This window comes from Dendrobates tinctorius, unplaced genomic scaffold, assembly GCF_039654945.1.
Source record: "Dendrobates tinctorius isolate UK_male_01 unplaced genomic scaffold, ASM3965494v1 ptg000031l, whole genome shotgun sequence".
NCBI classification, from domain to species: Eukaryota; Metazoa; Chordata; class Amphibia; order Anura; family Dendrobatidae; genus Dendrobates; species Dendrobates tinctorius.
The window spans coordinates 21755049-21770668 of record NW_027361699.1 but is presented as its reverse complement, the minus strand read 5'-3'; the positions used below and the strand labels follow the sequence as shown (position 1 = coordinate 21770668).

General features: G+C 40.7%; 1 protein-coding gene across 1 annotated transcript in view; it reads left to right on the top strand.

The window, feature by feature from the left end:
• Window positions 1-15620, top strand: part of PIP5K1B (phosphatidylinositol-4-phosphate 5-kinase type 1 beta) — a 218475-nt gene that overhangs the window by 182084 nt on the left and 20771 nt on the right. The window contains exons 12-14 of the mRNA XM_073572250.1: window positions 2233-2397; window positions 4379-4523; window positions 14226-14337. Coding sequence (XP_073428351.1) covers window positions 2233-2397; window positions 4379-4523; window positions 14226-14337 — 422 coding nt within the window. The remainder of the gene's footprint in view (window positions 1-2232; window positions 2398-4378; window positions 4524-14225; window positions 14338-15620) is intronic.

Below are 15620 nucleotides of genomic sequence, written 5' to 3'. Positions count from 1 at the left end.
GAAATCCGTATATAGGAGTAACTGCTGAATGATTTGGTAAAAAAGAAAATTTTCAATTGAACTGTGCAGTAGAAATCATAACAGGCTGATCCCTGGTCAAATGATACCCACTCAAGTATGTCCAGGTCCTGTGATTAATAGTACCGGGGTCAGATTAAGGTGCATTGGTAAGATAGATCTATTTATAAATTGAGGATATAGCAAGGAAAACCAATAGTAGTGATGTCATGTACAGCCTGGGGTAAAGATCGTTAGTAAATGAAGGCTGCACTTACTGAGCAATGAAATGACATGTGGAATTGAATGGTTAATTCCTTAAGGGAGCGGCTGGAAACAAAGCGCTATAGGTGGGTAGCCGGGTAGCAGTCTGTGCCCACTGATAGAGCGAGGTGTTGGGCTGAATAGATCTGCTAATGGACCCTGATTGATCCAGATGGATGGCGGTTGGGAATAATACAAAATCTCAATGGCAAGAATCATAATAAAGGTAGTAGTCGGGACAATACCACCATCACCACCTAGCATTAGCAACAGGAAAACTCCATCAACCATATAAGCACACAGAAAGAAAGGAGTCTATATCCATACTGTAAAATCACCTCACTATTTAATTGGATAAATAATATCACACATTTAAGACAGAAAGATAGTGCAAAGTCACGGCAGAGTAAAGATATGAGAGACCAAGGTGCAACACTAGTGCAGTATTCCAGACAATAGGGTATTTAGTTATGTATATTGCCAGTGCTACAATATATACAAGGCCCCACAACACAAGAGTAGGCGGAGGTGTGATAAACCCTCAGTGAGGTGTGCACATAACCTTACTGATCCCTCCCCTATCTGTCAGTAGGTTGTAACCCCAATCACTGTCTCTTACCCATGGCTGTCGGAAAGATCTGCACGCTGTGCCCCGATGCGCGTTTCGCAAGGGCTTCTTCCGGGGGCCGTTGCAAAATTATTTGTGATATTATTTATCCAATAAAATAGTGAGATGATTTTACAATATGGATATAGACTCCTTTCTTTCTGTGTGTTTATATGGATGGCGGTTGGAGCCCAGACCCTGTGTGGTAAATGAAAGTGAGTGACAGGCTGTGCGCTGCTTAACCAAGGTGATGGATTGGTGCACTTACTTGGGGTAGCTGGTGCTCGGTGAGGCAAGCTGTGTAGTGAAGCTCCACTGGAGAGCTGTCCCTGCAGCAGCTGTATCAGCGCGAGGGGCGCCGGCACCTCGCGTGCTCCAGCCAGAAGCGATGCTGAGAAGGGCGGCGGGAGGTGGGGGCAGAGCTTGTGTCATTTCATTGCTCAGTAAGTGCAGCCTTCATTTACTAATGATATTTACCCCAGGCTGTACATGACATTACTACTATTGGTTTTCCTTGCTATATCCTCAATTTATAATTGATCTATCTTACCAATGCACCTTAATCTGACCCCAGTACTATTCATGACAAGACCTGGACATACTTGAGTGAGTATCATTTGACCAGGGATCAGCCTGTTATGATTTCTACTGCACAGTTCAATTGAAAATTTTCTTTTTTACCAAATCATCCAGCAGTTATTCCTATATACGGATTTCAAAACATTGTGAAGCATCCCTACCATCGGGAAACAACTCTGACCTCGAGATTTGTCTCACACCACTCAGTGAGTATCCGTATATTCGGATTTCCTTATACCTCAGTATTGCGCGGTGAATTCTTTTATTTATTTACTGATTCAAATGTTAGATATGTTTTGAGCCATCTGATAATTTTATAAGAGGCGATTTTTTTCTAATCTTACTGAACATTCACCTTGTACCTTATTTTAATCTATTAAGGTATCATTCCAGGTACTGTTACCTTTTCACATTTCTAATGCTAGCCTTTTTTTATATAATTTCTTCACTTGTCACATATTAGAAGTCTCGCACACACTAGTTCAGATGATATTTGTTAAGTGCACTATCTGCTATTGGTTTATTATAGCTCATTAGTCAAATGAACTGTAAGAAAGTTAATAAGCATATGTTCGTCATTACTGCCTATGCCAACTTTATGGTTAGCATGTGACCTATTTGGTCAGTCAGTCTCACTACAGTATATTTTTTCAAGTTGCTATGTAGCACAATGTGATATGAAATCATTTTACATAATTAAGTGAAAAGACATAAATGATCTATGATACATAACACCACAAAACTGGGGAAAAAAAAGTTTGCAATATCAAAATTTCATTTTTCAGCTATAAAGTCATCACCCTCGAAGCGGCGGTGCAATTCTATCCCGGCTTTGAAGGCCTCATCACAACAGGATATACTGTCTGCCAACACACAGGAGTCAATGGATGAGAAAGAGAAAAACAAAAAAATGACTGAAGGTCAGAGTTTTACCAGTCTGGATGAAGAGGGTAAGATACTAATTCCAATAACGTCAATAATCATGATATTAACAAGGACAGAGCTTTCCACTTTATTTCTTTCTTCGACTCCCAAGTTGCCCCATTCATATTTCTGTCTCCGGTTGAGATTTGGTGATAGCGTTGTTTGCCCCCATTGCCGAGCTTGTTTGGCATGATGAAGTTAGTTTAATATCTTAACTGTCAAAATGACAGCCCTGCTACTTTTCTAATGAGACACTAACCAGGTTCTAGAAATCCTCAAGTATCTAGAGAACTTTAAGATACCTTAGAGGGGTTTTACAGTGTCGGTAAACCCTTGCCCTTAGCTTCAATTTTATTAAAAAAAAAAATCAAACTTTGTTTTACTCACCCGCCATGGCTCCAGCGCTGAGTCTCTGTCACTTACAGTATCCTGGTGTCTGTTATTTTCTGTAGCACTGAAGTCAGAACAATGGCGCTGCAGCCAGTCAGTGAGCACAGCGACTCTGAGCAGCTCTTGTTGTCAACTCGGGCAGAGTGACTGAGATCACTGTTTGGTGTGACATCAGTGCTGCTGATAATAACTGACAACAGGCGCAATGACGGAGACTAAGCGCTGGACTTGTGGATGGTGAGTAAAGAAAGGTATGGTTTTTTTTTTTTAATTCTATGCGTCCAAGGTCAGAGGTTTTCCAAAGTCTGAAAACCCCTTCAATCATTTCAACATACTTGAATCATTAATATGTACATTGTACTTACGCTCGAGTAGCTACCTCGCCGTCTGTCGGCATATTCAAACCCTAGTTCTCAGTAGATTCCAATGAGTTGTATGACTTCATTATTTTTAAAGTGGACATTCCACACAAAGCTGCTGCTCCATGTTATGCCTAAAGCAGAGCGGTGCGCGACACGTGGATTTAAATGACGCCAAAGCGAATTCATTCTCCCCCTCGGGCTTTGAATTCAGCATAACACAATGTAGTAGTTTTATTATAAAGTACTTTTGGCCAGAAAATAAGGTTGCTGCAAATTCTACAGTAAAATACTAAGATTTTCAGGAGAAAAGCGATAAGTGTTTCTATCGGAAACTCTATATAAAAAAAGAAACCCTACTTGTCCCTTCTACCCTCCACCAATCCAGCACAGATGCATCCATGGTCTTGCCAGTCTTTTTTACAAGCACCAGAACATGTCCGCTACAGCCAATCAATGGCTCCTACCAGGGACGGCCCGAGAGATTACGGCGCCCTAGGCGAAACTATTTTGTTGCACCCCTGCTATTCTTGGCAGTAGATGAAAACTTGGGATATAAATTTAGGAGCAAAATAACCCACAACAACAATGATTAACTCTCTCCTAACTCTTTAATCTTCTGAGAAGCTGTATAGGACAAATATATACAAAGTAATCAATAGCACAAAACAAAAACGACCATAGGTAATTAAAATTTTTGTTTCCTTGCCTTTTTTTTTAAAAGGATGACACTAAGTCACCGAGATTCATTTGTTTAGCAACTTCAGATTCTATCGAAATTGTTGCCAACCCAACCAACCTCTCTTGCGTCATATTTGCCCTTAAATATGTACACTTTTCTTTCCATCCCTAAAACTTTTTGCCTTTTGAAAAGATTTTTTATAATTTTTTCTATTTTTTCTCTGGCGCCCCCTTTGGGTCGGCGCCCTAGGCGGATGCCTAGTTCGCCTATACGTTTGGGCCGGCCCTGGCTCCTACAGTCCCTTCTTATACTTCTAGGCATCATGGCTCAGTCCTGAGCGGTGATACCTGAAGTACAGCATGTGACCACTAAGATCACCGAGTGGTGGCAGCGGTCAAGTGCTGGCTGCTTGTTAATGAAGAAGAGGGGGACAGCTGGTGGATCAGAGGAGGATGGAGGATTTGAGTAGTGTTTATTTTATAGCATTTGCCATTTTTATTTGTGTTCTTTCAGATGTGGGATAACCCCTTTTAAGACAGCTATAATATAGGAAACTGTCTTTCTTCCTCTCTACAGCGTTAAATTCAAGGCAACGACCTGACCTTGTGCCAAGCACTCCATCCTTATTTGAAGCTGATTCCTTAGCAACAACAATATCATCTTCCTCGTTGTACGTTGATGATCAGTATCACCACGAAGACACGATTCGCTATTCTAGCAGGTAACGGGCCATAAGTTAATACCCTGACTGTAAACATATGGCAGTATGAAATGACAGAATGTCACCCAGATGGACCCTTCTAATGATCGGAAGAACTTGCACAGGATAAGTCAGCACCTCATTCTGAAAATGATTTTTTTCCATCAGACTCCACCTTGAGAACCGTATTCACGTGGACACATGGAACATCTAAAGCAGAAATATCCTCATATGAAATATATATTTTATTAAGTTCTATGCCCTGTTTATAAATAATGATCACTTTTTAAGAACTATTACATTTGTATGTTGTGTGATCCCCTCAAACCCAACAAAATATATAGTTGAGCTCTTGTGAAAATACAATTATTTGATTCATCTAGTTCTCCCACATGAATAAGAAACCCATCCGAATCGGGGGCGGACATATCTATGCCTATTAGAATGGTGCTTCACAAGAGTTCCATTCATTCCCTTGGCTTTTTCCAGCAGCCCCATAGAGAATCAATGGAGCGGTGGTCGAACATCCAACGTGCAACTCTGTTCTGTAACGGGGATAAAGTGCCCCACGTCCGCCACGGATCAGTGCGCTATCATTCATATCCAGTTGCTCACCACTTAAAGTAATTTTTATAAATTCCACACATTTCGACTCGCATAAAGTCAGACTTCAAAAACCGCTGGAACCTTCTCAAACCAAAAAATATAAATAAAAATTTTTGCTGTACGCTTACTGTAACATGTAATAATGTAGCATATCCACGTTCTTAGAATGCTGGAACTTTCTGTAAAATTTTGGTGAGATTTGTCATTTTTTGTATTCATTTCTGGGCTATTTTTAAACCACTTTTTGCTAATCGGTACGCTCATGCGGTTTCAGAAGCATTTCTAATTAATAATTGTAAAGAGTAGACAAAGAATGATGATCACATACATTTTACTGTCATGTTAGGCAAACACCGCAGGACAACTCTAATAGTCAGGTAAAATGTGTTATGCTTTGTGCAAATAATACCTGACCGCATAAGAGAGGTTTGAAAATGGCTAATAATAAGCTGGATGGTACATTAAAGGGAATCTATCACCAGATTGTTGCTACATATTCTGAAAACAACATAATATAGAGACAGGGATCATGATTCCAGTGATGTATCACTTACTGGGCTGCTTGCTGTGGGTTTAATAAAATCAGTGTTTTGTCACTAGAGGACTAGTAAACCTGATACCATGTAGTCCTCCATATTCATGAGCTCTATATAACCCACCCTCACTACAGATTGACAGCTTTTTACCTATGCACAGTGTGCACGTAAAGCTGCCAATCAGTGGTGTGGTTGAGGTTATACAGACCTCAGCATTCAGAGCACTGCTAGATGTACAGCAGATAAAACAGTGATTCTATCAAAATTGCATCAAGCAGCCCAGTAAGTGATACATTGCTGGAATCAGGGTCTATACCCCTATATCATTCTGCTCTCAGATGGGATATCAAAATCCCTTTAAATATTTAACATCTCACTCCAGATGGCTCATAAAAAGAGATCAATGACGTGCGAGGGATTAATCATGATACATTTCCAAAAAAGGACTGACTGTCTCAGAAACACTCCTGAGCTAGAGACTACCTGACAGCAGCTCTCCAAGGGATGCTGCCTGTTATCCAAATTAAATTAACTTCACAGACCTAATCCTCCAGGAAAGAAGAGACTTCTGAAACAAAATGTTCTCCTGTTTGCAGAAACCTCAGTAGTTGGCATGGAAACCATATAGCGAGAATCTGCCAGGAAAGCTATGCCACAAAACAATTTAGGATAGGAATAAGGATCACTGTCATACTTGTCTGTCAATATATGACCGCAGAGACTTCTGTATTTGTTGGCAGAACAACACTCCTAGTGATGAGAGTCACTTACTCAGGAATGTGCACAGACCTGGCATTTAAGAAGGCACTTAAAGGGAAATCACTCTTTTTAATTAAGTTAGTTCAATTCAATGTACAGTAACTGTCCCAGGATTGTAACACTCAAAAATGTAGTTCTGTCAAGATCTGCTTATAAGTAATGGATGCTGTACTAAACAAGGAAATCAAAAAGACTGGTTTTAAATTGAATCTGTTAGCAGGTTTTTTCTATGTAATCTGAGGACAGCATGAGATAGGGGGTGAGACACCGATTTCAGGAATGTGTCACTTACCAGGCTGTGTGCTGTTGTTTTTCTACAAGGAATGTTATCACCAGGAGATTATTAGTGCCTAGACTACAGCACACATGAGCCCTGGTCTGACCACGCCCCCTCCTTCGATAAGCAACTTTCCGTCCATAGACAATGTACACAGAGAGCCTGTGTGGGTGGGGTTAGCTTTATCAGCTCTGCTGCACGATACATCTAAAAACTATGACTGTGTCACAACTGCTTTACCCAGTAAAGTAAGTTTTACAGTGTTGTAATCAGTGTCTCTTTTCCTACCTCATACTGCTCTCAGATGAGGTAGCAAAAACCTGCTGACAGATTCCTTTTTAGGCCGGTTTCACACTAGCGCATTTTCAACGCGCGCACGGCCGGGGGTAGCTCCGCCCCCGATCCGGCTCTCTGCCCGGCGTGCCCGCCCCTTCCTTGTAGTGCCGCCTCCTAGCGGACGGCGGCGCCTGCGATCGGCGCACCCTATCTTTAGCATAGGGTGCGCCGATCGTGCGCAGGCCGTGCGCTAGTTGCGCTTTGACCTGCGCTGCGCACTTTTGACGGTGCGCCGTGCGCGCCAAAATCAAACTTTTCGCATTTTGGCGTGCACGGCGCACCGTCAAAAGTGCGCAGCGCAGGTCAAAGCGCAACTAGCGCACGGCCTGCGCACGATCGGCGCACCCTATGCTAAAGATAGGGTGCGCCGATCGCAGGCGCCGCTGTCCGCTAGGAGGCGGCGCTACAAGGAAGGGGCGGGCACGCCGGGCAGAGAGCCGGATCGGGGGCGGAGCTACCCCCGGCCGTGCGCGCGTTGAAAATGCGCTAGTGTGAAACCGGCCTAACCCTTTAAGTCACATTTTTCCCGTGAAGCAATACTATTTTTCATTCAGGTCACATCTATGTGTTGAGTAAGGTGCAAACGGTGGGCCGGATTTATTAATATTGGTGTTTTACACTTCTAAAAAAATATAATTGAAGCAAATTTCCTCAAATTTATTAAAAGATGACTAATAAATGCATTTACGGACTGTCCAAAAATCAGAAAATGAAATATACGCCTCCCATGAACAGATGTAGATTTGGACCAAAATTGGCACCATTAATTTTGGCTTTAGGCTTAATAAAACTGTCCAAAAGTTGTTGGACAAGTTGTTTGCCACTCTTTGGAAGATTTTGTACCAATTTCAATTTTTTGGAGCTCGGTTTGTGCCAAGAAATGTCATATAATGCATAAAGGATGTGTAACAATTAATCCGATCCATCTTTAATAGTAAATATGTACAAAACCATAAAACATATCAAGATAGATATAAATTGGTGAATTAAGTATATACTTTTTCATAGATAGATAAATATATAAATTCATTTATACAGAAATCTTCAAAAACATGAATTTCGTCTAAATGTGTAGTTTGAAAACAGTAATAATACAAATATGAATTGTTATAAATATAGTTACATATTTCATACTGTTGAAAATGGACAAATGTCTATAACGTTCAACAGAGGGATGGCAAAGGACATAGGGAAGGGTCACAATGCATGATCTAGTCCACCCCAAATCTTTCCTTCCTGATCTCAAGTGTCCATATACTGGACCAAACATTCACATTTGCTTAATCATTTATGTTATTTTCTTCTAAGCATTTGTTGTTAAACCATCAACGTTTCCTGTTTCGAAAAGCTCTTGAGGTAGACTATTCCACAGATTATTAGTTCTTATGGTAAAGAAGGTCTGTCTCCTCTGGAGATTGAACCTTATTTCTTCAGGCAGAGGAACAACCCCTTGTCTTTTGAGTGGATTGTACATGTAGCAGCATTATGACCATACTTTATGTATGTACCGTTTAGGTTATATTAGTTATTTGTCGGTTTTGATACATAACATGTTTGAGAAATCACCTATACGAGAAAACTTTCCCAGTGTTGAGTGGCGTGAGATGACAATCTCCTATGAGTACAGCAGTTTCAGTTCATGTTGAACTATTATGTTCTGTTTACTAAGGGAGGGTCAGATATTGGCCCATAAATACAGACCTTTGCCTTGCAGAAACATTGTACCAGCTGGGAATAGATTCAGAGCTAATACAGTAGTTACGTCACTAGACGACTCAATAGCCTCCAAAGTGAATGAACGCAATCGGCTTTTTCCTGCACTTAGAGTGTCACACTTAATTACAATGTTGATTCTTGCTGTACTGCACAAGATGCTGAAGCAAACTCAGTCGTATGTGTCCCATTAAGATGAGCCTATCATGAGACAGGGACATTTTGAACAGAGACCTGCATAAGGGTGAAACTTGGGACCGCTTTATAAAACCCAAACCTGCAGACCAGAAAAGCAACTCTATGCTTCTTTATGCCTATAGCAGAAAAATGGGATTATGGTGCCCCCTGTTTTACAAAATTAATTGGCTTATGAAAGTAGGATGCCACTCAAGGGTCTTCAAGTGCCTCCTTGTTGTGCATCTTCAAACAGCCACACCGCTAGTTTTCGGAGAGTCCAGTATTTCAGCTGATGTTATTTGTGGGTTTTCTTTGCATCCCGAACATTTGTCAATTTTCCTGGCATTTGTCACAGGTCACAGGTGAGGATGTTACCTTTAGTAGCCATTCAAACCCTTTTGTGTCAACTTCTCTGCATGTTATCAGGCAAAAATCACCAGGGTATGTGAACTTTTGATCAGGGTCGTTTGGATGTTTTGAGTTGTCATTATGATTTAAAAAGAGAAAACACAGTAGTTTGACAATAAATGGCTTCACCCAACCACTAACCAGGAGTGAAGAAAACATTTTGGTGTTATCACTCATATTCTCTGAAAAGAGGGCCAAAACATCAAAATTTCTGCTGGGGTATGTAAACGTTCGAGCACAAATATATATATATATATATATATATATATATGTGTATGTGTATGGAACTTGAACTGTCTTTTTTCACCCATTGCTTTTGGAACTATACAAGTAAACCAATAAACTGACTAGGTGATATCTAAGTACACCATTAGAATGGTCTATGGACTTTCATTGTGGATTGTTTCACTCGTTAGAATTAGATAGTTACTTCTGTGCACAAATCATCATATTTATCTAGAATCATATCCGTAAACTTCTGGCAGCAAAAGTGACCATTGGGATACAAGCAGTGGCATAGCTGCATACCGTGAATTTCATCGGGCTGATATGCAATATCTCCAAGGCCTCCAACTATCAGGTGGCCTCCTTATATGAGCTAAAGGAACCTTTTGGGCCCCCTTAGGCTCCACAGTCCGGGTGCGTCTGCAACCTCTGCACTCACTGTTGATATGCCCTTGGATACAAGGTCGTTTTTATGGGTTTTCATTATTCAAAGTAATTTCCCTATTACCATTGTCTAAAAGAAAACATTAGTATACCAGAAAAATCATGAAATCCATTATCATAGTCTTTTAGAGAGGTTGTCTGGCCTCAAGTAAGTAAATGTTCCTCACTTTATAATAAAGAGTTCTCTTCTTTCCTTCATACATTGGAACACAGGCAGCCTTTTAGATTCACTATGGGAAATGGGCCATATGTATAAATTTGGCTGCCATCTTATGTTTCAGTGGAGGGAATGATGGTTGTTCACTCTTTCTTACCAGTTTGGTGAAGGCCATTATTTGTGACACTTACCACTGTATGCCATTTTTGATCATGTGGAACACACGACATACGTACTGTATACTTTCTGCCCTAAAAGACTCAAAATGACATTTTTAACCCGTACAGACCTGGTCAGGTCTTTTGTAGGTAAGAGAAAATCAGTCTGGAATTCATGAACTTTCATGATCTGTTAAGCTCAAAAGAAATTCCATTCACTGATCCATTGAAAGAAACCTTCAGCTGGCTGAGCAGTACTGTGCACAGGTTTTCAACCTCGAAATGGAAACAAGAGGGTTTTTTCTATTTCACTGACAACAAGCTGATATCTTGAAACTAGAATGGAGCAGAAACAAAAAGAGTTTTAGAACATGGTAGAAATTAATTCTACAATGGTGGAAGGTTTTGTGAATATGATGAGAATAAATAGGCCATAACGCATAAGTTTTGGTTATGATGACCTGTGTTGTTTCACATTCCAACCACTGCTCCTGCGAAACAATACAAAACCAGAATGCTTTTGGAACAATTTGTCAGTGAGAGGAAATGGAGGAGATTATCGATTCATTCCTGCTGGGGTATCAGTTATCGGCCTCAGTGGCATTTGCTGGTGCTAAAGCTGTTGTGAGATATTTACTCTGGGTGTTCATTCTGTACATTGCGGCTCCTGTGTTGCCTCCTGGCAGTGAATGGAGCAGTAAGTAACTGAGCAGTGTTATTGCGCAGACTGATTTTATTGTTCATATTTTTTAGCAACCGCTATAGACAGCAGACTTCAGAAGCGTGCAATGTCAGTGGTTGGTGGGAAATGTATACATTCTTGAGACATAAAGAGCAGCAAAGAACAGAAATCTATTGTGTTGAGGAAGAGGCGGACACAGACAGAAAAATAACCTGGTGCAAGAATAGAATATGGGCCCTTTGCAGTTCAATAGTGTGTCTGTGACTGAAGTTGCTTGCTGATCTGGAGATAGAAGTTGGCCACCTCACTTCATGGGCTCCATTGCAGATGCACAGATTCCTCCAATGCGTTGTCCACCCAGGCCTGGACTGGCCCACAGGATAACAGGAAAATCCTCTGGTGGGCCCCTGTGCAAGACTGGGCCAGTACCCTCTTTACAAGTTCTCCCACTTAAAATGATGAGAGAGGCCTGTAATTGACATCATAGGTAGACCAGAACTATGAGAGACAAAATGAGAAAACAAATCCAGAAAATCACCTTGTCTGATTTGGCAAGATTTATTTAGCAAATTATGGTGGAAAATAAGTATTTAGTCACCTAAAAACATGCAAGATTTCTGGCTTTCACGGACCTGTAACTTCTTCTTTAAGAGGTTCCTCTATCTTCCACTGACTACCTGTAGTAATGGCACCTGTTTGAACTTGTTATCAGTATAAAAGACACCTGTCCACAACCTCAAACAGTCACACTCCAAGCTCCAGAAAAAAAATTGTAGCCCTGCACCAGGCTGGGAAGACTGAATCTGCAATAGGCAACAAGCCTGGTGTGATGAAATCAACTGTGGGAGCAATAATAACAAAATGGAAGACATACAAGCCCACTGATAATCTCCTTCGAGCTGGGGCTCCACGCAAGATCACAATGATCACAAGAACGGTGAGCAAAAATCCCAGAACCACACATGGGGACCTAGTGAATGACCTGCATAGAGCTGGGACCACCGTAACAAAAGCTACCATCAGTAACACACTACGCCACCAGGGACTCAGATCCTGCAGCGCCAGACGTGTCCCCCTGCTTAAGCCAATACATGTCCAGGCCCATCTGAAGTTTGCTAGAGAGCATTTGTATTATCCAGAAGAGTATATAGTAGAACTGTTTGGTAGAAACAAAACTCTTCATGTTTGGAGGAGACAGAATGCTGAGTTGCATCCAAAGAACACCATGCCTACTGTGAAGCATGGAGGTCGCAACATCATGCTTTGGAGATGCTTCTCTTCAAAGGGACCAGGACCACTGATCCGTGTACATGAAATAATGAATGGGGCCATGTATCGTGAGATTTTGAGTGTAAACCTCCTTCCATCAGCAAGGGCATTGAAGATGAAACATGGATGGGTCTTTCAGCATGATAATGATCCCAAGCACACCGCCAGGGCAACGAAGGAGTGGCTTCGTAAGAAGCATATGAACGTACTGGAGAGGCCTAGCCAGTCTCCAGATCTCAACCCCCTAGAAGACCTTTGGCGGGATTTTAAAGTCCGTGTTGCCCAGTGACAGGCCCAAATGATCACTGCTCTAGAGGAGATCTGTATTGAAGAATGGGTCCACATACCACTAACAGTGTGTGCCAACTTTGTGAAGACTTACAAAACGTTGAAGGTGAAGACTTGGGCAGCACGGTGGTTCAGTGGCTAGCACTGCAGCCTTGCAGTCCTGGGTTCAAATCCGAAATAGGACAACATCTGCAAGGAGTTTGTATGTTCTCACCGTGTTTGCGTGGGTTTCCTCCGGGTCATCCGGTATCCTCCCAAAGACATTCTGATAGGGAATTTAGACAATGCTGATAATGTTTGTAAAGCGCTGTAGAATTAATAGCACTATATAAATGAGTAAAATAAATAAGTAAAACATTTGACCTCTGTCATTGCCAACAAAGGATATATAACAAAATATTGAAATGATCTCTTGTTAATGACCAAATACTTATTTTCCACCATAATTTGCAGAATAAATCTTGCAAAATCAGACAAGGTGATTTTCTGGATTTGTTTTCTCATTTTGTCTCTCATAGTTGTGGCCTACCTATGATGTCAATTACAGGCCTCTCTCATCTTTTTAAGTGGGAGAACTTGCACATTTGGTGGCTGATTAAATACTTTTTTCCCCACTATATTTGAGCCGTACTTGGCACAATATACTTGAATCACTATGTATAGACAAATGCAGCATCATATAAATTTAACAATCTACACAGTTCATTGTTATATTCATTTCTGATTGAGGATAATGTCACATTTGCATGTAGCTGAAAAATAGGGTCCTGAGTTGGTTACTGGCGAGTCCTTGGCACCCCAGTCCAACCCTATACAGTCCGCCCCAGGGTTGCCAATTTCTCTTTTTATTTTTTTCTGGACAACTGATCAAAAATTCACAGACAGACAGTATTTTTTACACACACTTTGGAAAACCATCAAAAATGATTATGATTATAAGTGATACAAGCCTACAGCCCATAATTCTGATGAGAAGACATCAGCTGCATTCACTGTAAACTGTAAAATGATGATAATTACAGTAAAAAAAATCTGTAAAACTTTCTTCAGCCTCAGAAAAAAATCACAGATACCGCAAATTTTATTACAGACAGGGCAAAAGAGTGCCCTATTTTTAGGATTGTCCTGGACTTTCTGGACGGTTGTCTACTCTGGTCCACCCCTTTGTTGAAGTATAGCCCTAGAGATGGTATGGGTCTGCATTTACATTAATGACCATGAAAGCTTCCTAGCAGCATTGTAATCTCTATACCTTTCTGGTCTATTAGTCTATAATAGATATTATGTGCTTATGGTGACATGTGGTTCATACCTTACAATCTATATTATTTCTTTTGATCCACCCAGCCTCATCCCTGATCCACCCACTCACACATCTAACCACCCACAGGCTGCACCCATCATTTATAAAGCATATAAACATTGGTAGAAACGGAGCTTGGGGAGGAACCGACACACAATCATCACTTGTAAGTGCACCATTACATAGATCAGATGATGAGTCCATAACACTGTCATTATACAATAAGCTCAGCACTAAGGAAAATTCAATGGGGCACATTTCAATCTCAATGGTTGTGGATGCATAATTACTCAATCATATCAATACCAAATAAATTAGATAAAAACAATGTAGCTGTTTGCCGGATTAACTATTTTCTAATTTATTGCTTATTTTCTGTTTATAGGAGAGGACTACCGTCAAGTTCTACATTCACTCTAGAAGACAGCGCATACCAAACATCAGAGCAGAGCACAATAGAAATGGACAATGACAATGATGCCTTTGATGTCTACTTAGTAAGTCATGCCTTACAGCCCATATCTATCTATCTATATATATATATACGCTTTAAAACACACAGCAATATCTAATCCTTCATGAAGTTGTTCTAATATTGCCTTATGCTGGTAATAGAAAATAGCTACATAATAACAGCGTTCAGCCTTTATTGTTTGTGTTTATATTTCCATTATCTTCATTCTTTATTATCTCATGCCATAAGTTTTGTGAATAAAGGATTACACACTTTGTTCACATTAGCGCCATGATTTTCATTTTTAAAGTAGTCATAATGAAGCACAATCAACACATTGAGAAGCTCCAGTGTTAGAATGTTGGTGATGATGCCTCATGTATAAGATGCGCCAACTTGGGACCTCCCTCTATAAATATTCACATTACCTTTTGCTCAAACTCAACACTTTGTCGAAGACTTGTGACTGAATAGCAAAAAAAGGGGTATCTAGACATTTTCTGATGTAGACATTTCTTGAATAAGGCAAATGGTGTCTAAAATAAGAAACTTTGGACTTATCAGCATTGTCAGTCTTTTTAACCTGCACAATAGCGTGGTCACTACTGGAATAGGGGGCCAAACACAGTCAACAGTTTAATATTTTAGTTTAATTCATGTGAATGGCTAAGACCAGTAAGCATCTAAATACTGTTTTTCAGCTATTCAAGCGAAAACCCTTACAAAGTACTCCTCATGGAACGGAACATGATGTGAATTCTATCTAAGATCGAGTTCAGATGGGTGTATTTCATGGTCCATATATGGACCGCAATGACTGGACTTACCACGAGTCGACTGACCTGAATATATAGCCTTTTTAAGTATATATGCAGGTTTGGGATAAGACCCATGGTCAGTATGGGCATGGTGGTCATATACAGACCATGAAATCAGCCATCTGAACCCTTGACCAATTATGGCCAAACCATTGATATCGACAGGTTTGTTCTACAGTCTAATTTGTAAGGGGGCCCCGGACAGATGAATGGTCAGGAGAGATAAGAATACATCATGTCTGATTTCAGACTGCCGATCCTTTGGTTCTCCCTGAAGAAAGCTGCCACCAGAAATGTCTGGCAGCGACTCTCTCATAGGAAACAAAGAACTGTCGAAAGAACCTGTCTGTTGGTTCAGCTGACAAGGCTTATGACATTTCATGGGTTATGTAGATATCAAATGACAACAGCAGATTACTCAGCTTTTCAGAAGCCAGATCCTCAGTCTCCAAAAATGTATTACAAATCAATTCTTACACCAAAACCGGACAAACCCATTCTTTAGTCA